This window comes from Eleutherodactylus coqui, chromosome 4 (assembly GCF_035609145.1).
Source record: "Eleutherodactylus coqui strain aEleCoq1 chromosome 4, aEleCoq1.hap1, whole genome shotgun sequence".
Classification (NCBI taxonomy): Eukaryota; Metazoa; Chordata; class Amphibia; order Anura; family Eleutherodactylidae; genus Eleutherodactylus; species Eleutherodactylus coqui.
This window is the reverse complement of record NC_089840.1, coordinates 289,707,023-289,732,989: the sequence shown is the minus strand read 5'-3', so window position 1 is coordinate 289,732,989 and position 25,967 is coordinate 289,707,023. Positions and strand designations below refer to the sequence as shown.

Genomic DNA, 25,967 nt, shown 5'->3' with positions numbered 1-25,967 from the left:
CACTCTCCCAGAGAAGTCAAATGAGTCAAGAGCATGCTCACAACACTCCTAGAGAAATCAATGGGTCAAGAGCATGCCCACAACACTCTCCCAGAAAAGTCAAATGGGTCAAGAGCATGCCCACAACACTCTCCCAGAGAAGTCAAATGGGTCAAGAGCACGCCCATAACACTCTCCCAGAGAAGTCAAATGGGTCAAGAGCATGCCCATAACACTCTCCCAGAGAAGTCAAATGGGTCAAGAGCACGCCCACAACACTCTCCCAGAGAAGTCAAATGGGTCAAGAGCACGCCCACAACACTCTCCCAGAGAAGTCAAATGGGTCAAGAGCACGCCCACAACACTCTCCCAGAGAAGTCAAATGGGTCAAGAGCACGCCCACAACACTCTCCCAGAGAAGTCAAATGAGTCAAGAGCACGCCCACAACACTCTCCCAGAGAAGTCAAATGAGTCAAGAGCATGCCCACAACACTCTCCCAGAAAAGTCAAATGGGTCAAGAGCATGCCCACAACACTCTCCCAGAGAAGTCAAATGAGTCAAGAGCATGCTCACAACACTCCTAGAGAAGTCAATGGGTCAAGAGCATGCCCACAGCAATCTCCCAGAAAAGTCAAATGGGTCAAGAGCATGCCCACAACACTCTCCCAGAAAAGTCAAATGGGTCAAGAGCATGCCCACAACACTCCCGCAGAGAATTCAATGAGTCAAGAGCATGCTCATAACACTCCTAGAGAAGTCAAGGGGTCAAGGGCATGCCCACAACACTCTCCCAGAAAAGTCAAATGGGTCAAGAGCACGCCCACAACACTCTCCCAGAGAAGTCAAATGAGTCAAGAGCATGCTCACAACACTCCTAGAGAAGTCCATGGGTCAAGAGCATGCCCACAACACTCCTAGAGAAGTCAATGGGTCAAGAGCATGCCCACAACACTCCTAGAGAAGTCAATGGGTCAAGAGCATGCCCACAACACTCTCCCAGAGAAGTCAAATGGGTCAAGAGCATGCCCACAACACTCCTAGAGAGGTCAATGGGTCAAGAGCATGCTCACAACACTCTCCCAAAGAAGTCAAATGGGTCAAGAGCACGCCCACAACACTCTCCCAGAGAAGTCAAATGGGTCAAGAGCATGCTCACAACACTCCTAGAGAAGTCAATGGGTCAAGAGCATGCCCACAACACTCTCCCAGAAAACTCAAATGGGTCAAGAGCATGCCCACAACACTCTCCCAGAGAAGTCAAATGGGTCAAGAGCATGCTCACAACACTCCTAGAGAAGTCAATGGGTTAAGAGCATGCCCACAACACTCTCCCAGAGAATCAGTGGGCCAAGAGCATGCCCACAACACTCTCCCAGAGAAGTCAATGGGCCAAGAGCATGCCCACAACACTCTCCCAGAGAAGTCAATGAGCATTAGGGCAGATTTCTCCTCTCTTCCTCAGCCACCGCTCATTATGCCTTATGGGACCCCTGCAGAGGTCATCACGAAACGCACTTGTGCTCCATCACCAAACAGACATGGAGACTCATCCTCCTATTTCATTAGGTCAGCCATTCACATCTAAGCACATTTTTAAAGAGGTTGTCTAGGGTCAGAAAAACAAGGCTGCTTTCTTCCAAAGACAGCGCCACCCTTGTCCATGGGCTGTGTCTGGTATTGCAGCTCGGCTCCCATTCAGAGCCCTGAATAGTAACGCTGCCTTCAATAATGCTGCAGTCGTGCGCACTGAAGGGCGAGGCGAAGCGCTGTCTGCAGAAGGGAGCGAGGCCGGTCACTCAGGAAATAAGACATCATCGCTCTGGAGGGTGGAGGGCTTTCTGCGGATCGCGGTCGCTGCGCTTTCTGCATTTCAAAGACGCTGCGAGTTTTTTTTTTCAGCACCAACTTTACAGCATAGAAACGTAAGCTGCAACCGCGAGCGACGATTCCGGCGCCAACGGACCGTACGGTTATCAACAGAAAGCCACTTCTAAACATCCCAATCGCGGTTTTAACACGGCCAACGTTAAAATCGCCGCGATCACGATTTACGGTTGTGTTACGGGAATAATTATTGCAGTGACCACAGAGGCGGCGGGACGCAAGCACGAACGGGCGGGCGCCAACCGCCATCACACATCCAAACTACAAATGTCAGCGGACATCTACCCTGAGATGTTACCCCAAGTCTCCCCCCCGATTTACGTCAAAGCGGCTTCTTTACGAATCGTACCGCCTAGGGGACGCGAAGGGCGCCGGCGAGCGCGGAACGCCTCGCCAACGTGCAGGAGACACACGGAAGGTTTCTGGCGCCGCTGTGATTTCATCCTGGAATGTCTAATGAAATTTGGCAGAAAATTGCTGTAATCTGTTTTCCGATGAAGTGGCGGCCGCGCATTTTACACCGGCGCAAATACATAACAGAGCGATAAAAACATTCGCCGGTAATGATAATAACAATAATACCCGACTGATGAGACCGCGGGGAGAAAATGACATCCTTGGTCAATTCATCAGACGCTGGTAATCAGCGAACGGCGAGGTCAGCGCCGCCCCTCCCCGCGCACAATCACACAATCTGCCGCTTCTCGCCTCAATTGATAAACAGTGAAATGGCGATTGCAGCCGGACGCTCGGGGGAGATAAGTGGCGCAGGACAATGGCTGGACCGCGCAAAATGACAGCGATTCCAGATAAACAGTCGTTTGGTTGAAATTTCTCCCTGTAAAGAATGGCGAACGGGGGAGGGGAGCGCGGCTGCGGTAACGACAAAACCGTCCACCGCTCTGCTTTCAGGTTAACCCCTTCGTGACCGGGCGCCGCTGTACGGCCTCATTCACACGGCATACAGTCTTTCGTCTGTGAATGCACGGCGTTTTTACGGATCGAAACCATCGCTGCGTATTTGGCTTCGCCTGCGTTTTTTGGCGCACGTAACATTTTTCAAAAAACGTATACAGGTCCACTGATTTACTGCGTAAATATGCGGTGAACGGGCGCGTATCATCCGTATGCACGGCGTAATGACGCATTCTGATTGACTTCAATGCGCCATTTCTGTCAGTAACGCGATACGCTTTTTTTTCACGTGGGTAAATACACGCCTGACGAACACGGCTGAATATCCCAATGGCGATTCAGCCCTATGTACAACGTGCGAATACGAAGCGTATTTACACCCATGTGAATGAGGCCCCCAGTGAAGCGTTACACGTAACCGTCGCAGAATATTCACGCGGAACGGAAACCCGGAGGGTTTTCAGCTCGTATTTCATCTCTTCCTGTAGGGAGAGGCGAAAAGCGCAGTACAGATGGTGCACATACTGCGCTGGATACTTCGCCACACGTTAAGAAAGCCTCGCGCTATACGGACACGCCGACGTCTGTGGTACATACTCCGCCACACGTGGAGGCAGCCTCGCGCTATACGGACACGCCGACGTCCATGCTGGATACTCCGCTACACATGCAGGCAGCTCACGCTTTCTGGACACGCCGACGTCCGTGGTGGATACTCCGCTACACGTAAAGGCAGCCTCACACTTTACGAACACGCTGCCATCCGCGGTGGATACATCTCTACACGTGAAGGAAGCCTCAGGCTATATGTACACTCGGCCGTTCGTGGTCGATATTCCGCCTTACGTGAAGGCAACCTCGGGCTATACGGACACGCCGCCATCTGCGGTAGATACATCGCTACACGTGAAGGAAGCCTCACGCCATACGGACACGCCACCGTTCGTGGTAGATACTCCGCTACACGAGGAGGCAGCCTCAGGCTATACGGACGCGTCGCCATCCACGGTGCATACTCCGCTACACGTGGAGGCAGCCTCACGCTTTTTACGAACACGCCGCCATCCACGGTGGATACATCGCTACACGTAAAGGAAGCCTCACACCATATGAAAACGCTGCCGTCCGTGGTAGACACTCCGCCTTACGTTAAGGCAGCCAGACGCTATACGGACACGCCGTCATCCGTGGTAGATACTCCACTACACGTGGAGGCAGCCTCAGGCTATACGGACACGCCGCCGTCTGCGGTGGATACATCGCTACCCATGGAGGCAGTCATACGCTATACGGACACGCCGTCATCCGTGGTAGATACTCCACTACACGTGGAGGCAGCCTCAGGCTATACGGACACGCCGCCGTCTGCGGTGGATACATCGCTACCCATGGAGGCAGTCATACGCTATACGGACACGCCGCCATCCGCGGTCGATACTCCACTACACGTGGAGGCAGTCTTAGGCTATACGGACACGCCGACATCCGTGGTGGATACACTGCTACACGTGGAGGCAGCCTCAGGCTTACGGACACGCCGCTGTCTGTGGTCGATACTCCGCCTTACGTGAAGGCAGCCTCAGACTATACGGACACGCCGCCATCCGCGGTGGATACTCTGCTACACGTGGAGGCAGTCATACGCTGTACGGATACAACGCTGGCCGCAATGTAAACGCTGCTACACGTGGAGGCAGACATACGCTATACGGACACGCCACCGTCCGCGGTGGATACTCCGCTACACGTGGAGGTAGTCATACGCTATACGGACACGCCGCCGTCCGCGGTGGATACTCCGCTACATGTGGAGGCAGCCTCACGCTTTACGAACACACTGCCGTCCACAGTGGATACATCGCTACACGTGAAGAAAGCCTCACGCCATACGAAAACGCCGCCGTCCGTGGTAGATACTCTGCCTTACATCAAGGCAGCCTGACGCTATACGGACACGCCGCCATCCGTGGTAGATACTCCACTACACGTGGAGGCAGCGCCAGGCTATAAGGACACGCCGACGTCCGTGGTGGATACACCGCTACACATGGAGGCAGTCTCAGGCTATACGAACACGCCGACGTCTGCGGTGGATACTACGCTACACGTAGAGGCAGTCATACGCGATACGGACACGCCGACGTCTGCGGTGGATATTCCGCTACACGAGGAGGCAGTCATACGCTATACGGACATGCCGACACCTGCGGTGGATATTCCGCTACACGAGGAGGCAGTCATACGCTATACGGACAGGCTGCCCTCCGCGGCGGATACTCCGCTACATGTGGAGGCAGCCTCAGGCTATTCGATCACGCCGACGTCCGCGGTGGATACTATGCTACACGTGGAGGCAATCATACGCTATACGGACACGCCGCCGTCTGTGGTGGATACTCCGCTACACGTGGGGGCAGCCTCAGTCTATAAGGACACACCGATGTCCGCGGTGGATACTCTGATACACGTGGAGGCAGTCATACACTATACGAACACGCCGCCATCCGCGGTGCATACTCCACTACACGTGGAGGCAACCTCAGGCTATACGGACACGCCGACGTCCGTGGTGGATACACTGCTACACGTGGAGGCAGCCTCAGGCTATACGGACACGCCGTTCTCCGCGGTGGATACTCCGCTACACGTGAAGGCAGTCATACGCTATAGGGACACGCCGCCATCCGCGGTGGATACTCCGCTACACGTGAAGGCAGTCATACGCTATAGGGAAATGCCGCCATCCGCAGTGGATACTCCACTACACGTGGAGGCAGAGTCAGGCTATATGGACACGCCGACGTCCGCGGTGGATACTCTGCTACACGTGGAGGCAGTCATACGCTATACTGACACGCCGCCATCCGCTGTGCATACTCCACTAAACGGGGAGGCAGAGTCAGGCTATACGGACACGCCGATGTCTGTGGTGGATACACTGCTACACATGGAGGCAGCCTCAGGCTATACGGACACGCCGACGTCCGCGGTGGATACTCTGCTGCATGTGAAGGCAGTCATACGCTATACGGACACGCCGCCGTCCGTGGTGGATAGTCTGCTACATGTGGAGGCAGCCTCAGGCTTTACGAACACGCCGCCATCCGCAGTGGATACATTGCTACACGTGAAGGAAGCCTCAGGTTATACGGACGCGCCACTGTCCATGGTCGATACTCCGCCTTACGTGAAGGCAGCCTCGAGCTATACGGACACGCCACCGTCCACGGTAGATACTCCGCTACACGTGGAGGCAGTCATACACTATACGGACACGCCGCCATCCGCGGTGGATACTCTGCTACATGTGGAGGCAGCCTCACGCTATACGGACACGCCGCCATCCGTGGTGGATACATCGCTACACGTGAAGGAAGCCTCAGGCTATACGGACACGCCGCCGTCCGTGGTCGATACTCTGCTACATGTGGAGGCAGCCTCAGGCTATATGGACACGCCGCCATCCGTGGTGGATACTCCGCTACACGTGGAGGCAGTCATACACTATACGGACACGCCGCCATCCGCGGTCGATACTCTGCTACATGTGGAGGCAGCCTCACACTATACGGACACGCCGCCGTCTGTGATGCTTTTTTCCGAGCAGATTCCACCTTAATATCCACAACAGGAAGTTTACTAATAAAGAGTAAATTTGCGCTTCAGTTTGCGGCGGATCCGCAGGCACTTGTCGCACTTTTCAATTCGTTTGTGGCGACATTTCACTACTTTATTCCCCCACATTAAATCAGTCGATGTGCCGCGGATCTCTATCAGTGAATGGAAGATTTTAACCCTTTAATGCTACAACCTTATCCATATTTATAGAAGAATCGAAATAATTAAACCCCTAAACATATTTGGTATCGCTGCGTCCGTAGAAGTCTCATCTATTAAAGTAACGCATCATTAATCCGGCGCGGTGAACTTCAGGGGTTAAGGACGCGGATTTGATGCAGGATCGGCGCGGATTTGATGCAGGATCGGCGTGGATTCCGCAACAAGGCCTTCAGCCGCCATAGATCAGCATAGAGCTCTGCGATACCCATTGCCGGCGGTGCGTCCGCACAGGTCCTCCTCCGGCTACTCCTGCCCAGGAGATCATGTGATCAGTCAGGGGATAAGCACATATATAGGTCCCTATCGGAGGCTTCAGTCCTGCGTCACCCGCTGACCACTCTAGATATCCCACCGTGCAGATTCAGGCGCCGAGATGAGCAGCCATCACTGCGGCGAATTACGTGGACCACCGAATAGTCAACAGCGTCCCATAGAGGCCTCAGCGGGTATCCAATGAAACCTCCCTGAGAGAAGAAGGGGATTCTGGGTGAATACAACCAGATATTTATACCAGGACTTGGGCTGTATACCTGTAATCCAGGAGCCCCCACAGATGGCACATTCTCCGGACCCCCTAGACGAAGCGTTGTGATCACTCACTCATGGTCACTCTGTCCTTCCACAAACAGACAGGCGGCCTGCAGCTCTGTTCATCTTGTGCCTGCAGGTTCATGAATAGAATGCCAAAGCCACAGTAAAAACTGACCCAGATAGATCAAAGTGCTCACGACCACGTGTGCGCGAGTGCTTCACATACTCCGCCCCCTGGTCACATGACGGTGACATCATGCAGGTCCTAAAGGATATATATAAATCAGAGCATGACAGCAGCTGTGTGCTCACAGATCCTGTGATGTCATCATCATATGATCAGTCACATTGTCTGAGCTTTGCCCCTGATCACATAATGGTGACATCACAGGTCTTTCATCCTTGTGCACTGAATGAAGGATTATGGGCAGACTACACTCTCTACAAATGCCTGCAGCCTCAGTTGCTATGGATACAGCAGTACTCAGACTGGCAGTTTGTAGCTGGTTGTGAGACAGCTGGACACCTGTGTGGAGACTCCAATAAATGACACCTCACAAAAGTCTACATACATAGCTGGCAGTACATATTGACCAACCACATTGAAGCATAGTCCATCACCGCCATCTTTACATCTCCTGAACGTGATATCATATCATCTCCAGTGCTAATGCCGCCAACACCAGTCCAGCCTTCATCTAATCCTCAACCATTGTCCAGCGTTGAAACAAACCATTGCTGCCGTGCAAACATGACACCACAGAGGGTTCAACGCCGCCGTGAAGCTAATGAAGCTTACATGACACAGCGACAAGCCATGATGTCACCTCAGCCACCAGCTGAAGTTTGTAAGTCTTGTGCAGCAGATATGTGAAAGCTACGAGCCAACATGTCTCCTCAGCAAGCAGCTGAAGTTCCTAAATCACTGATTGCAATGTTCTGGAACATTGTAAATAATGCCAATAGCTTACTATCTGCACGGAAACATTCTGACGAATCCATTCCCTTCCCCTATATATATTACATTAATACTATTATTTATAGTATCAGTAATAGTCCATATGAGCGGGGGGATGTAATCTACAGAGCAAGCAGTGCAAGGGGTCGGCACGAGAATCATTCTCCTATGCAGTGTGGCCCAGCATCCTCTATAACCAGACCGCTGCCCCCTTCTGTCCACCTGATGAAGGGCCTCACATCTGCACATCTCTCCACTGCCGCCCATCTCCTTCAGTTAAAGGGGTATTCCCATCTAGGATAGGACTGTTGTGGTCTGACCTTAGGGGCCCCCACTGAACCGATTCTGTGAACGAGGGGCCTGCAGCGGCGGTGTACTATGGAGCACCCTTCTCGGTCCTCCCTGCACAGCGGCACCTTAGACACCTGGCTGTGCCAGGAACTGCAGCAGGACATCCTTCAAGGACAGCTGGAATGCTGTTGAGCAGGGAGAACTAAGGGGACGCAGCACTGCAATTCGGACGAGACCTCAGATGGCAGACCCCAACCAGTTTACAGTGAAAGCATATACTAGTGAGGTCAGAATTGTTTAGGATGGGAATATCCCTTTAAGAATAGCTGACCCAAAATAGACACCAGATCGAATTAGGGAGGGCCCTGCTGACATCGGCGCCATTCTGCTGCTCTGATTGGCTGTAGGTTCCTGGAAAGTAGGAAGGTGAACAGCAGCTGCAGGACCCCCTCCGCCAGCACAAATGATACTGCCCCCTGGGGATGTTATTACAGGATGGTCAGCAGAAACCACACATTATTACCTTCACGGCCAGGGCCTCCGCACTCTCCCTGCAGGTCTTCTCAATCTCCAGGCTGTTCTGCATGACGCTGACCTCCTCAATAACCAGGTGGGAGACTGGGGGAAGAGAACAAAACGTCATACAGTACCCAAATACTACATCTACCCCGAATACCAAACCTTTCCTGAATCACATGCAACAGCAAGAACAAACATAATGCAGTCATGTCATACACACAGGTAGTTACATTGTTGTACATAGGGGGCAGTATTATAGTAGTTATATTCTTGTACATAGGGGGCAGTATTATAGTAGTTATATTCTTGTATATAGGGAGCAGTATTATAGTAGTTATATTCTTGTACATAGGGAGCAGTATTATAGTAGTTATATTCTTGTACATAGGGGGTAGTATTATAGTAGTTATATTCTTGTACATAGGGGGCAGTATTATAGTAGTTATATTCTTGTACATACGGGGCAGTATTATAGTAGTTATATTCTTGTACATAGGGGGCAGTATTATAGTAGGTATATTCTTGTACATAGGGGGCAGTATTATAGTAGTTATATTCTTGTACATAGGAGGCAGTATTATAGTAATTATATTCTTGTACATAGGGGGCAGTATTATAGTAGTTATATTCTTGTACATAGAGAGCAGTATAAGAGTAGTTATATTCTTGTACATAGGGGGCAGTATTATAGTAGTTATATTCTTGTACATAGGGGGCAGTATTATAATAGTTATATTCTTGTACATAGGAGGCAGTATTATAGTAGTTATATTCTTGTTCATAGGAGGCAGTATTATAGTAGTTATATTCCTGTAAATAGGAGGCAGTATTATAGTCGTTATATTCTTGTTCATAGGAGGCAGTATTATAGTAGTAATATTCTTGTACATAGGGGGCAGTATTATAGTAGTTATATTCTTGTACATAGGAGGCAGTATTATAGTAGTTATATTCCTGTAAATAGGAGGCAGTATTATAGTAGTTATATTCTTGTTCATAGGAGGCGGTATTATAGTAGTTATATTCCTGTAAATAGGAGGCAGTATTATAGTAGTTATATTCTTGTTCATAGGAGGCAGTATTATAGTAGTAATATTCTTGTACATAGGGGGCAGTATTATAGTAGTTATATTCTTGTACATAGGAGGCAGTATTATAGCAGTTATATTCTTGTACATAGGAGGCAGTATTATAGTAGTTATATTCTTGTACATAGGAGGCAGTATTATAGTAGTTCTATTCTTGTACATAGGGGGCAGTATTATAGTAGTTCTATTCTTGTACATAGGGGGCAGTATTATAGTAGGTATATTCTTGTACATAGGAGCACTATTATAGAAGTTATATTCTTGTACATAGGGGGCAGTATTATAGTAGTTATATTCTTGTACATAGGAGCACTATTATAGTAGTAATATTCTTGTACATAGGGGGCAGTATTAGAGTAGTTATATTCTTGTACATAGGAGGCAGTATTATAGTAGTTATATTCTTGTACATAGGAGCAGTATTATAGTAGTTATATTCTTGTACATAGGGGGCAGTATTATAGTAATTATATTCTTGTACATAGGGGGCAGTATTATAGTAGTTATATTCTTGTACATAGGAGCACTATTATAGTAGTAATATTCTTGTACATAGGGGGCAGTATTAGAGTAGTTATATTCTTGTACATAGGAGGCAGTATTATAGTAGTTATATTCTTGTACATAGGGGGCAGTATTATAGTAGTTATATTCTTGTACATAGGAGGCAGTATTATAGTAGTTATATTCTTGTACATAGGAGCAGTATTATAGTAGTTATATTCTTGTACATAGGGGGCAGTATTATAGTAATTATATTCTTGTACATGGAGGCAGCATTATAGTAATTATATTCTTGTACATAGAGGCAGTATTATAGTAGTTATATTCTTGTACATAGGGGGCAGTATTATAGTAGTTATATTCTTGTACATAGGAGCAGCATTATAGTAGTTATATTCTTGTACATAGGGGGCAGTATTATAGTAGTTATATTCTTGTACATAGGAGGCAGTATTATAGTAGTTATATTCTTGTACATAGGGGGCAGTATTATAGTAGTTATATTCTTGTACATAGGAGGCAGTATTATAGTAATTATATTCTTGTACATAGAGGCAGTATTATAGTAGTTATATTCTTGTACATAGGGGGCAGTATTATAGTAGTTATATTCTTGTACATAGGAGCAGCATTATAGTAGTTATATTCTTCTACATAGGGGGCAGTATTATAGTAGCTATATTCTTGTACATAGGAGGCAGTATTATAGTAGTTATATTCTTGTACATAGGAGGCAGTATTATAGTAGTTATATTCTTGTACATAGGAGGAAGTATTATAGTAGTTATATTCTTGTACATAGGGGGCAGTATTATAGTAGTTATATTCTTGTACATAGGAGGCAGTATTATAGTAGTTATATTCTTGTACATAGGGGGCAGTATTATAGTAGTTATATTCTTGTACATAGGAGGCAGTATTATAGTGATTATATTCTTGTACAAAGAGGCAGTATTATAGTAGTTATATTCTTGTACATAGGGGGCAGTATTATAGTAGTTATATTCTTGTACATAGGGGGCAGTATTATAGTAGTTATATTCTTGTACATAGGAGGCAGTATTATAGTAGTTATATTCTTGTACATAGGAGCAGTATTATAGTAGTTATATTCTTGTACATAGGGGGCAGTATTATAGTAATTATATTCTTGTACATAGGGGGCAGTATTATAGTAGTTATATTCTTGTACATAGGAGCACTATTATAGTAGTAATATTCTTGTACATAGGGGGCAGTATTAGAGTAGTTATATTCTTGTACATAGGAGGCAGTATTATAGTAGTTATATTCTTGTACATAGGGGGCAGTATTATAGTAGTTATATTCTTGTACATAGGAGGCAGTATTATAGTAGTTATATTCTTGTACATAGGAGCAGTATTATAGTAGTTATATTCTTGTACATAGGGGGCAGTATTATAGTAATTATATTCTTGTACATGGAGGCAGCATTATAGTAATTATATTCTTGTACATAGAGGCAGTATTATAGTAGTTATATTCTTGTACATAGGGGGCAGTATTATAGTAGTTATATTCTTGTACATAGGAGCAGCATTATAGTAGTTATATTCTTGTACATAGGGGGCAGTATTATAGTAGTTATATTCTTGTACATAGGAGGCAGTATTATAGTAGTTATATTCTTGTACATAGGGGGCAGTATTATAGTAGTTATATTCTTGTACATAGGAGGCAGTATTATAGTAATTATATTCTTGTACATAGAGGCAGTATTATAGTAGTTATATTCTTGTACATAGGGGGCAGTATTATAGTAGTTATATTCTTGTACATAGGAGCAGCATTATAGTAGTTATATTCTTCTACATAGGGGGCAGTATTATAGTAGCTATATTCTTGTACATAGGAGGCAGTATTATAGTAGTTATATTCTTGTACATAGGAGGCAGTATTATGGTAGTTATATTCTTGTACATAGGAGGCAGTATTATAGTAGTTATATTCTTGTACATAGGGGGCAGTATTATAGTAGTTATATTCTTGTACATAGGAGGCAGTATTATAGTAGTTATATTCTTGTACATAGGGGGCAGTATTATAGTAGTTATATTCTTGTACATAGGAGGCAGTACTATAGTAGTTATATTCTTGTACATAGGAGGCAGTATTATAGTGATTATATTCTTGTACAAAGAGGCAGTATTATAGTAGTTATATTCTTGTACATAGGGGGCAGTATTATAGTAGTTATATTCTTGTACATAGGGGGCAGTATTATAGTAGTTATATTCTTGTACATAGGGGGCAGTATTAGAGTAGTTATATTCTTGTACATAGGGGGCAGTATTAGAGTAGTTATATTATTGTACATAGGGAGCAGTATTATAGTAGTTATATTCTTGTACATAGGGAGCAGTATTATAGTAGTTATATTCTTGTACATAGGGGGCAGTATTATAGTAGTTATATTCTTGTACATATGGAGCAGTATTATAGTAGTTATATTCTTGTACATAGGGGGCAGTATTATAGTAGTTATATTCTTGTACATAGGAGCACTGTTATAGTAGTTGTATTCTTGAACATAGGGGGCAGTATTATAGTAGTTATATTCTTGTACTTAAGAGCAGCATTAGAGTAGTTATATTCTTGTATATAGGAGGCAGTATTATAGTAGTTATATTCTTGTACATAGGGGGCAGTATTATAGTAGTTATATTCTTGTATATAGGAGCAGTATTATAGTAGTTATATTCTTGTACATAGGGGGCAGTATTATATTAATTATATTCTTGTATATAGGAGGCAGTATTATAGTAGTTATATTCTTGTACATAGAAGGCAGTATTAGGGCGAGCACCCACTGGCGTTTTTTTACCTGCGTTTTGCGTTTTTCCTGCACAGGCATAGAGATAACATGTGTTCCTGTCCACTGGCGTTTTTTTGTGTTGCGTTTGCGTTTTTAACATAGGAACTGTCAGTTGCATATGTGTCCTTATTTTTCTCCATGGAAATTAATGGAAAAGCCGTGAAAACGCCGCGGAAAACGCCGCGTTTTTTCCCCGCGGAAAACGCAAACGCCAGTGGGTGCTCGCCCTTATAGTAGTTATATTCTTGTACATAGGGGGCAGTATTAGAGTAGTTATATTCTTGTACATAGGGGGCAGTATTATAGTAGTTATATTCTTGTACATAGGGGGCAGTATTATAGTATTTATATTCTTGTACATAGGGGGCAGTATTATAGTAGTTATATTCTTGTACATAGGGGGCAGTATTACAGTAGTTATATTCTTGTACATAGGGAGCAGTATTATAGTAGTTATATTCTTGTACATAAGAGCAGTATAAGAGTAGTTATATTCTTGAATATAGGGGGCAGTATTATAGTAGTTATATTCTTGTACATAGGGGGCAGTATTATAGTAGTTATATTCTTGTACATAGGGGGCAGTATTATAGTAGTTATATTCTTGTACATAGGGGGCAGTATTATAGTAGTTATATTCCTGTAAATAGGAGGCAGTATTATAGTAGTTATATTCTTGTACATAGGAGGCAGTATTATAGTAGTTATATTCTTGTACATAGAAGGCAGTATTATAGTAGTTATATTCTTGTACATAGGGGGCAGTATTATAGTAGTTATATTCTTGTACATAGGGGGCAGTATTATAGTATTTATATTCTTGTACATAGGGGGCAGTATTATAGTAGTTATATTCTTGTACATAGGGGGCAGTATTACAGTAGTTATATTCTTGTACATAGGGAGCAGTATTATAGTAGTTATATTCTTGTACATAAGAGCAGTATAAGAGTAGTTATATTCTTGAATATAGGGGGCAGTATTATAGTAGTTATATTCTTGTACATAGGGGGCAGTATTATAGTAGTTATATTCTTGTACATAGGGGGCAGTATTATAGTAGTTATATTCTTGTACATAGGGGGCAGTATTATAGTAGTTATATTCCTGTAAATAGGAGGCAGTATTATAGTAGTTATATTCTTGTACATAGAAGGCAGTATTATAGTAGTTATATTCTTGTACATAGGGGGCAGTATTAGAGTAGTTATATTCTTGTACATAGGGGGCAGTATTATAGTAGTTATATTCTTGTACATAGGGGGCAGTATTATAGTATTTATATTCTTGTACATAGGGGGCAGTATTATAGTAGTTATATTCTTGTACATAGGGGGCAGTATTATAGTAGTTATATTCTTGTACATAGGGGGCAGTATTATAGTAGTTATATTCTTGTACATAGGGGGCAGTATTATAGTAGTTATATTCTTGTACATAGGGGGCAGTATTATAGTAGTTATATTCTTGTACATAGGGGGGCAGTATTATAGTATTTATATTCTTGTACATAGGGGGCAGCATTATAGTAGTTATATTCTTGTACATAAGACCAGCATTATAGCAGTTATATTCTTGTACATAGGGGGCAGCATTATAGTAGTTATATTCTTGTACATAGGGGGGCAGCATTATAGTAGTTATATTTCTGTACATAGGAGGCAGTATTATAGTAGTTATATTCCTGTACATAGAGGGCGGTATTATAGTAGTTATATTCTTGTACATAGGGGCAGTATTATAGTAGTTATATTCTTGTATATAGGAGCAGTATTATAGTAGTTATATTCTTGTACATAGGGGGCAGTATTATAGTAGTTATAGTCTTGTACATAGGAGGCAGTATTATAGTAGTTATATTCCTGTACATAGGGGGCAGTATTATAGTAGTTATATTCTTGTACATAGGGGGAAGTATCATAGTAGTTATATTCTTGTACATAGGGGGCAGTATTATAGTAGTTATATTTCTGTACATAGGAGGCAGTATTATAGTAGTTATATTCCTGTACATAGAGGGCGGTATTATAGTAGTTATATTCTTGTACATAGGGGCGGTATTATAGTAGTTATATTCTTGTACATAGGGGGCAGTATTATAGTAGTTATATTCTTGTACATAGGGGGCAGTATTATAGTATTTATATTCTTGTATATAGGGGGCAGTATTATAGTATTTATATTCTTGTACATAGGGGGCAGTATTATAGTAGTTATATTCTTGTACATAGGAGGCAGTATTATAGTAGTTATATTCTTGTTCATAGGAGGCAGTATTATAGTAGTTATATTCTTGTACATAGGAGGCAGTATTATAGTAGTTATATTCTTGTACATAGGGGGCAGTATTACAGTAGTTATATTCTTGTACATAGGGGGCAGTATTATAGTAGTTATATTCTTGTACATAGGGGGCAGTATTATAGTAGTTATATTCTTGTACATAGGGGGCAGTATTATAGTAGTTATATCCTTGTACATAGGGGGCAGTATTATAGTAGTTATATTCTTGTACATAGGGGGCAGTATTATAGTAGTTATATTCTTGTACATAGGGGGCAGTATTATAGTAGTTATATTCTTGTACATAGGGGGCAGTATTATAGTATTTATATTCTTGTACATAGGGGGCAGTATTATAGTATTTATATTCTTGTACATATGGGGCAGTATTAGAGTAGTTATATTCTTGTACATAGGGGGCAGTATTAGAGTAGTTATATTCTTGTACATAGGGGGCAGTATTAGAGTAGTTATATTCTTGTACATAGGGGGCAGTATTATAGTAGTTATATTCTTGTACATAGGAGCAGTATTATAGTAGTTATATTCTTGTACATAGGAGCAGTATTATAGTAGTTATATACTTGTACATAGGAGCAGTATTATAGTAGTTATATTCTTGTACATAGGAGCAGTATTATAGTAGTTATATTCTTGTACATAAGAGGCAGTATTATAGTATATTCTTGTACATAGGGGGCAGTATTATAGTAGTTATATTCTTGTACATAGGGGGCAGTATTATAGTAGTTATATTCTTGTACATAGGGGGCACTATTATAGTAGTTCTATTCTTATACATAGGGGGCAGTATTATAATACTTATATTCTTGTACATAGGAGGCAGTATTATAGTAGTTATATTCTTGTACATAGAGGGCAGTATTATAGTAGATATATTCTTGTGCATAGGGGGCTGTATTATAGCAGTTATATTCTTGTACATAGGAGGCAGTATTATAGTAGTTATATTCCTGTACATAAGAGGCAGTATTATAGTAGTTATATTCTTGTACATAGGGGGCAGTATTATAGTAGTTATATTCTTGTACATAGGAGCAGTATTATAGTAGTTATATTCTTGTACATAGGGGGCACTATTATAGTAGCTATATTCTTGTACATAGGGGGCACTATTATAGTAGCTATATTCTTGTACATAGGGGGCAGTATTATAGTAGTTATATTCTTGTACATAGGGGGCAGTATTATAGTAGTTATATTCTTGTACATAGGGGGCAGTATTATAGTAGTTATATCCTTGTACATAGGGGGCAGTATTATAGTAGTTATATCCTTGTACATAGGGGGCAGTATTATAGTAGTTATATTCTTGTACATAGGGGGCAGTATTATAGTAGTTATATTCTTGTACATAGGGGGCAGTATTATAGTAGTTATATTCTTGTACATAGGGGGCAGTATTATAGTAGTTATATTCTTGTACATAGGGGGAAGTATCATAGTAGTTATACTCTTGTACATAGGGGGCAGTATTATAGTAGTTATATTCTTGTACATAGGGGGCAGTATTATAGTAGTTAAATTCCTGTACATAGGAGCAGTATTATAGTAGTTATATTCTTGTACATAGGAGCAGTATTATAGTAGTTATATTCTTGTACATAGGAGGCAGTATTGTAGTAGTTATATTCTTGTACATAGGAGGCAGTATTATAGTAGTTATATTCTTGTACATAGGGGGCAGTATTATAGTAGTTATATTCTTGTACATAGGGGGCAGTATTATAGTAGTTATACTCTTGTACATATGGAGCAGTATTATAGTAGTTATATTCCTGTACATAGGAGCAGTATTATAGTAGTTATATTCTTGTACATAGGGGAGCAGTATTATAGTAGTTATATTCTTGTACATAGGGGAGCAGTATTATAGTAGTTATATTCCTGTACACAGGGGGCAGTATTATAGTAGTTATATTCCTGTACACAGGGGGCAGTATTATAGTAGTTATATTCCTGTACATAGGGGGCAGTATTATAGTAGTTATATTCTTGTATATAGGGGGCAGTATTATAGTAGTTATATTCTTGTATATAGGGAGCAGTATTATAGTAGTTATATTCTTGTACATAGGGGGCAGTATTATAGTAGTTATATTCTTGAATATAGGGGGCAGTATTATAGTAGTTATATTCTTGTACATAGGGGGCAGTATTATAGTAGTTATATTCTTGTACATAGGGGGCAGTATTATAGTAGTTATATTCTTGTACATAGGGGGCAGTATTATAGCAGTTATATTCCTTTACATAGGGGGCAGTATTATAGTAGTTATATTCTTGTACATAGGGGGCACTATTATAGTAGTTGTATTCTTGTACATAGGGGGCAGTATTATAGTAGTTATATTCTTGTACATAGGGGGCAGTATTATAGTAGTTATATTCCTGTACAAAGGGGGCAGTATTATAGTAGTTATATTCCTGTACAAAGGGGGCAGTATTATAGTAGTTATATTCTTGTACATAGGGGGCACTATTATAGTAGTTGTATTCTTGTACATAGGGGGCAGTATTATAGTAGTTATATTCTTGTACATAGGGGGCAGTATTATAGTAGTTATATTCTTGTATATAGGGGGCAGTATTATAGTAGTTATATTCTTGTATATAGGGGGCAGTATTATAGTAGTTATATTCTTGTACATAGAGGGCAGGATTATATTCTTGTACATAGGAGGCAGTATTATAGTAGTTATATTCCTGTACATAGGGGGCAGTATTATAGTAGTTATATTCTTGTACATAGGGGGCAGTATTATAGTAGTTATATTCTTATACATAGGGGGCAGTATTATAGTAGTTATATTCTTGTACATAGGAGCAGTATTATAGTAGTTATATTCTTGTATATAGGGGGCAGTATTATAGTAGTTATATTCTTGTACATAGGGGGCAGTATTACAGTAGTTATATTCTTGTACATAGGGGGCAGTATTATAGTAGTTATATTCTTGTACATAGGGGGCAGTATTATAGTAGTTATATTCTTGTACATAGGGGGCAGTATTATAGTAGTTGTATTCTTGTACATAGGGGGCAGTATTATAGTAGTTGTATTCTTGTACATAGGGGGCAGTATTATAGTAGTTATATTCTTGTACATAGGGGGCAGTATTATAGTAGTTATATTCTTGTACATAGGGGGCAGTATTATAGTAGTTATATTCTTGTATATAGGGAGCAGTATTATAGTAGTTATATTCTTGTACATAGGGAGCAGTATTATAATAGTTATATTCTTGTACATAGGAGGCAGTATTATAGTAGTTATATGCTTGTACATAGGAGCAGTATTATAGTAGTTATATTCTTGTACACAGGGGGCAGTATTATAGTAGTTATATTCTTGTACACAGGGGGCAGTATTATACTAGTTATATTCTTGTACATAGGGGGCAGTATTATAGTAGTTATATTCTTGTACATAGGGGGCAGTATTATAGTAGTTGTATTCTTGTACATAGGGGGCAGTATTATAGTAGTTGTATTCTTGTACATAGGGGGCAGTATTATAGTAGTTATATTCTTGTACATAGGGGGCAGTATTATAGTAGTTATATTCTTGTACATAGGGGGCAGTATTATAGTAGTTATATTCTTGTACATAGGGGGCAGTATTATAGTAGTTATATTCTTGTACATAGGGAGCAGTATTATAGTAGTTATACTCTTGTACATAGGGGGCAGTATTATAGTAGTTATACTCTTGTACCTAGGGGCAGTATTATAGTAGCTATAATCTTGTACATAGGGGGCAGTATTATAGTAGTTATATTCTTGTACATAGGGAGCAGTATTATAGTTGTTATATTCTTGTACATAGGGGGCAGTATTATAGTAGTTATACTCTTGTACATAGGGAGCAGTATTATAGTAGTTATATTCTTGTACATAGGGGGCAGTATTATAGTAGTTATATTCTTGTACATAGGGGGCAGTATTATAGTAGTTATATTCTTGTACATAGATGGCAGTATTATACTAGTTATACTCTTGTACATAGGAGCAGTATTATAGTAGTTATACTCTTGTACACGGGGGCAATATTATAGTAGTTATATTCTTGTACATAGGAGGCAGTATTATAGTAGTTATATTCTTGTACACGGGGGCAATATTATAGTAGTTATATTCTTGTACATAGGGGGCAGTATTATAGTAGTTATATTCTTGTACATAGGGGGCAGTATTATAGTAGTTATATTCTTGTACATAGGAGGCAGTATTATAGTAGTTATACTCTTGTACATAGGGGGCAGTATTATAGTAGTTATACTCTTGTACATAGGGAGCAGTATTATAGTAGTTATATTCTTGTACATAGGGAGCAGTATTATAGTAGTTATATTCTTGTACATAGGGGGCAGTATTATAGTAGTTATATTCTTGTACATAGGGGGCAGTATTATAGTAGTTATATTCTTGTACATAGATGGCAGTATTATACTAGTTATACTCTTGTACATAGGAGCAGTATTATAGTAGTTATACTCTTGTACACGGGGGCAATATTATAGTAGTTATATTCTTGTACATAGGAGGCAGTATTATAGTAGTTATATTCTTGTACACGGGGGCAATATTATAGTAGTTATATTCTTGTACATAGGGGGCAGTATTATAGTAGTTATATTCTTGTACATAGGGGGCAGTATTATAGTAGTTATATTCTTGTACATAGGAGGCAGTATTATAGTAGTTATACTCTTGTACATAGGGGGCAGTATTATAGTAGTTATACTCTTGTACATAGGGAGCAGTATTATAGTAGTTATATTCTTGTACATAGGGGGCAGTATTATAGTAGTTATACTCTTGTACATAGGGAGCAGTATTATAGTAGTTATATTGTACATAGGGGGCAGTATTATAGTAGTTATAGTCTTGTACATAGGGGGCAGTATTATAGTAGTTATATTCTTGTACATAGGGGGCAGTATTATAGTAGTTATATTCTTGTACATAGGGGGCAGTATTATAGTAGTTATATTCTTGTACATAGGAGGCAGTATTATAGTAGTTATATTCTTGTACATAGGGGGCAGTATTATAGTAGTTATATTCTTGTACATAGAGGCAGTATTATAGTAGTTATATTCTTGTACATAGGGGGCAGTATTATAGTAGTTATGTTCTTGTACGTAGGGGGCAGTATTATAGTAGTTATATTCCTGTACATAGGGGGCAGTATTATAGTAGTTATATTCCTGTACATAGGGGGCAGTATTATAGTAGTTATATTGTTATATTCTCCAGCCTCTTTCCCTGTCTGCACTGCTCATAAATGTACAGGCTGATGGCGCAGCGAATGAATCCTCCTTCCATATAGACAGGATGTGATGTTTTGCCCCGTATAGCGCCGCCATCAGATCATAGATAAGTAATACAGCAAGTCGTTTCATACAGGAAAGTAAACGAAAGGCTTTCTTTAATAGAAACAAAGAAGTCTAAACCCTGAAGATCCGCGATCCTCTGTGTGGCGCCTCCACAAGGCCTTACACGTCCTTACGACTAACTTTCTGTCACAAGCAATATGGCCGACCCTGAGGAACTGACGCCAAACACCGGGGACAGCTGGAGGAGTGCTTGATCCTATATAATAATGCCGCCTCTGAGGTGCGTGCTGACGCTTATCCTGCCGCTGCCGAGTGTCCGTATCTACAAGTCGTCCGCTGAACGCTGCCTCCGCTATGAGTACGGCCAACCTACGGAGTGACCCGCGCAGAGCGATCTGCCTGAACTACCATCCATTTAAGCCTATTAGCCGCCACCCTCCGTCCCGCGACACCTCCGGTCAACAATAGCCGCAGACATTTCCGCTCCATCATCGTGAGAAACGGTTACGTCCCCGGTCATTGAAATGCAGATGGCTGTGAGAAAAATAGCGCGCAGAGCGGTAACCTTGACACTTTATTTCGCCCCCCTTTGCTTGGCAAATACTAATCTACAGAGCGCAGGGCCAAGCAAAAACCACTTAACTAATTAGCGGTTACGCCAAGGGAGAAAAACCGCGAATCAACCCTGTTATTACAAGAAGTGTCACCTCTGAGGGGCAAATAATTATAAGCCGGCGAGAGCAATACGAACGCGATGAACATTATCGCAGCATCCGCCGTCACGGGCGGTCAGATAGCACCCACTGAGCGAGACGTCCTCCCCCCGCCGTGGCGGCCGTGTCCCCCTCCATCCCCTCCATAAATAACACGTTAAGTGTAATTACTAGTAGACATTGTAAATAAACAGCAATGGAAGTGAAAATCGGAGACACAATCTGACACGTCGGGAAGTGGCAGCCGTAATTGAGAGTTCCTTTCACTCGTCAAGATCGTTTCGACTGCATTTCTCAAAGGAGTCATTATGAGTGCGGGGACGAGCGGCATAATGGTATCAGCGCCGCTGACAGACCACTGAATTAAAGCGGATCGGCGGGTTGATGAGCACTGCAGATGCCTCTGTCGTTTCGTCATTAGAACAAAATGGCCATGTTTTCATCAGCCGAGCCGCCAGCGATTGAAAGGAAATGATTGTCTGCTGAAAGCCCCCCCGGCCCCCCGTAAGCCCCCTCCTCCGGTCCTGTGGCAGTGAAAAGAAGCAATTTTCCGAAAGCTACAAAAATCAACCAATAGCTTTAAAAAATGCAGCTGCTCGGCGTACAAAGTGCGCCGCTATCCACAGACAAACAGAAGCTGCGACCCGGCGCGGTTCATTCACACACACAAAGGCCTCGCGCCTCTTTATCCGGATAATAGCCTTTTACATTCTGCAAATAGGGACTAATATTTCCTTAACCCCCCCCCCCCCCAACCCCGCCCCCCGCGTATCGGAGCCACGAGGACAAGAAACCTCGAAAACAAGACGCGCCGCTGACAAAAGGATGAAGAGACTCTGCGAACGTCGTCACCGCCTCAGGTACTCGCCACGAGGATTATTACAGCCGCACAATGTGCCAGGTGGAGAGGAAGACATGATTCCCATAGTGCCGGAGAAGCGTCCGCCGCTCGCCATTGTCACCGGGCACAATGTGACTGCACTGAGCCGACAACGAGCGGCCGGCAGACAATTCGCCGTCATAAACTACATTACTAATTACCACTCGATGAATGCCCACGAGCCGCAGAACACCCCGAACAAAGGGGCGCGGAGCATTCGTTATCAGTAAGGTGTAATGCGATTAAAGGAGCGATGTGTCGCCGGTAAACGGAGACAGGCGGCACCGTACTTGTCCCATATAGGAGGTGTCTACGCAATACGTGTCAATAGAGGCGAGATCAGCGGCGCCTCTCTAGTATCCTGAGTGGAGCAGTACCACAAGAGACACAGCTCTGCTACATCTATTATAATCCCCACACATCTCACACACAGCTCTACTACATCCATCCTGATCCCCACACATCACACACAGCACATTACACACACAGCTATGCTACATCCATTATGATCCCCACATATCTCACACACAGCTCTACTACATCTCACACACAGCTCTGCTACATGCATCCTTATTCACATACATCACATACACACAGCTGTGGTACATCCATGCCGATTTCCGGACATCACCAGCTCAGCAGACTCTTGGATATAATGATCAGTCTCTGGTCATGTGAACTCTGACTCCACCCACACGTGATCACATGACAATGATGTCATCACAGGTCCTGGTGGCTGCTGTCGGCTTATTCAGCATGCAGTTCTTTCTACCAAACTGCACAATGGCTCCTCCCACAGCAGTAATGTCAACACAGGTCCTTCAGCCCACCGGATCTCTGTGGTGGCAGTAGGTCGGTGTCTTCTGTCAGGACCGCTGAGATGTGTCTGAGATGATAACGGCTTAGTTGTAATCTCATTTTGTTATTTTTGTTCTCCCCTTTCAGGAGCCCTAACTGCTGTGTTCTTCTGTCGGTCAGGCTCTGTGTTTTATCTAACTGTAGGACCTGTGATGACGTCACCAGGAGGGAGGAGGAGTGATGACGTTACCAGGGGAAGGAGCATGAGAAGCACTCACACACAAACATACTCACGGTCAAGTGGTCGTTAGTAGTTTGAAAAGGGGGGGGTGTCACTTACTTTTACTGAACTCCTCCAGCTTCCTGATGGCCTCATCTCGTTCCTGTTTAACCTTGTCAAACTATCAGAAGACAAACAGAAAATAAATTAAAATGGTGGCAGAAGACGCTCCAACATGAACAAACCTGCTCCCATACTGCCAGAATCCGCCCACCCCTGACCAGTCACCCAACTGTCTATATATCCCCTTCCCTCCATGTAGGGAATATATAGACAGCTTGTCAACCCCCCAGGTGGCAATCCAAGCCCCTGTTCTCACCGCTCTCTCCCAGCTGCTCACCTGTCGGTCCCATCAGCCTCTTAATACTACCGCCCTCTCTGCTGTCAGCCTCTCACTATCGTGCCACTCGATCATAATAGTCTGTCACCTTCCCACCCAAATATCAGTCCTTTCCCCACCAACTGACTCCATGATCTGTCCTCTCCTCCCAACTGCCCCCCTGTCCCACCACCTTTCCCCAGCTGCCTACTTATCCCTGTCCTGTCCCCACCCCCAAGTATCAATCTGGCACCGTCTCCTCTCTTTCACACCAGTTACTTGCCTTTCCCCTTCACCGGTCTGCCCCCCACCATCCTCAGATGTCAGCTCCCGCCCGTCCTCTCCCCTCCAGGTGTCATCTTGGCCCTCGCCCTAACCATCCCCAAATGTCAGTCTACCACTCGACCCCTCCATCCCATCCTCAGCCTGCTCCTCCGCACTCACATGTCAGCCTGCCTCCTGTCCCATTCCCAGGGGTCGGTCTGCCCCTCGCCCCGTTTCCAGGGGTCGCCCCCCCGGGCGTCGGCCTGCCCGCCCCCCCGGGCGTCGGCCTGCCCCCTCCATCACCCCCCGGGCATCAGCGTGCCCCCGGCCCCCTCCACCCCCACCCCCGGGCTTCAGGGTGCCCCGCCCCCTCCCCCCGGGTGTCAGCGTGCCCCCGGCCCCCTCCACCGCCCCTAGGCGTCGGCTTGCTCCCGGTCCCTTCCTTACCTAGCTGTCGGCCTGCCCTAGGTCCCCTCCACCATCCCCAGGTGTCGACCTGCTCCCAGTCCCCTCCTTACCTAGGTGTCAGCTTGTGCAACTTTTGTGTACACAGGGCTGGATCTCTCAGCCATTGTTGTGCACTAGTAGTGCTGTTACTCGGGGCGGTGTCTGTACAGTGTGTGCTTTAGGATAAGCGTCTGCCAGCAGCTCTACACTCCACATAAAAGAGATTGCAACCAGCTCGAGATTATAGTCACATGACCAGCGCTCCATCCACACCGCAGAAGTGCAGGAGGAACGCATGAGTGATTGCGGGGGTCTCAGCAGTGGGACCTTCAGTTATCGGAAAGTAATCATGGATGGATGATAAATGTTCACAACCTCGTTATGCGCTCGGCCGTCGCTATGACCCCCCCCCCCGCCCCCAGCACCGCTCTGCCCCTCCCACCGGTCCCGACGCCGTCGCTCTGCCCCCCCCCCCAGCACCGCTCTGCCCCTCCCACCGGTCCCGAGGCCGCCGCTCTGCCCCCCCGCTGCCGCTCTGCCCCCCCCCCCCGCCGCTTTCGCGCTTCCCCCCCCCCCCTGCCGGCCCCAACACCGTCGCGCTTCCCCCCCCCCCGCCGAGACCCCGACGCCGTCGCGCTTTCCCCCCCCCGCCGACCCCGACACGTTCCCCCCCCCCCCGCCGCCCCGACGCCGTCGCGCTTCCCCCCCCCGCCGCCCCGACGTCGTCGCGCTCCCCCCCGCCGCGCTTCCCCCCCCCCGCCGTCGCTCTGCCCCCTCCCCCCCGCCGGCCCCGACGCCGTCGCTCTGCCCCCTCCCCCCCCGCCGGCCCCACGCCGTCGCTCTGCGCCCCCCCCCCCGCCGTCGCTCTGCCCCCCCCCCCCCCCCGCCGTCGCTCTGCCCCCCCCCCCCCCCGCCGGCCCCGACGCCGTCGCTCTGCCCCCTCCCCCCCCGCCGGCCCCACGCCGTCGCTCTGCGCCCCCCCCCCCCCGCCGCCGTCGCTCTGCCCCCCCCCCCCCCCGCCGGCCCCGACGCCGTCGCTCTGCCCCCCCCCCCGCCGGCCCCGACGCCGTCGCTCTGCCCCCCCCCCCGCAGGCCCCGACGCCGTCGCTCTGCCCCCCCCCCCCGCCGGCCCCGACGCCGTCGCTCTGCCCCCCCCCCCCCCGCAGGCCCCGACGCCGTCGCTCTGCCCCCCCCCCCCGCAGGCCCCGACGCCGTCGCTCTGCCTCCCCCCCCCCCCCCCGGCCAGCCCCGACACCGTCGCTCTGCCCCCGCC

The 25,967-nt window shown here is 45.0% G+C and overlaps 1 protein-coding gene across 4 annotated transcripts in view; it reads right to left on the bottom strand.

Moving 5' to 3' along the window:
- SHTN1 (shootin 1) overlaps positions 1-25,967 on the bottom strand; it is a 69,409-nt gene that overhangs the window by 33,019 nt on the left and 10,423 nt on the right. For all 4 annotated transcript variants that reach the window (XM_066601379.1, XM_066601381.1, XM_066601380.1 and 1 more), the window contains exons 3-4: positions 23,725-23,785; positions 8,924-9,018 (exon numbers count right to left, since the gene is read on the bottom strand). In XM_066601379.1, coding sequence (XP_066457476.1) covers positions 8,924-9,018; positions 23,725-23,785 — 156 coding nt within the window. The remainder of the gene's footprint in view (positions 1-8,923; positions 9,019-23,724; positions 23,786-25,967) is intronic.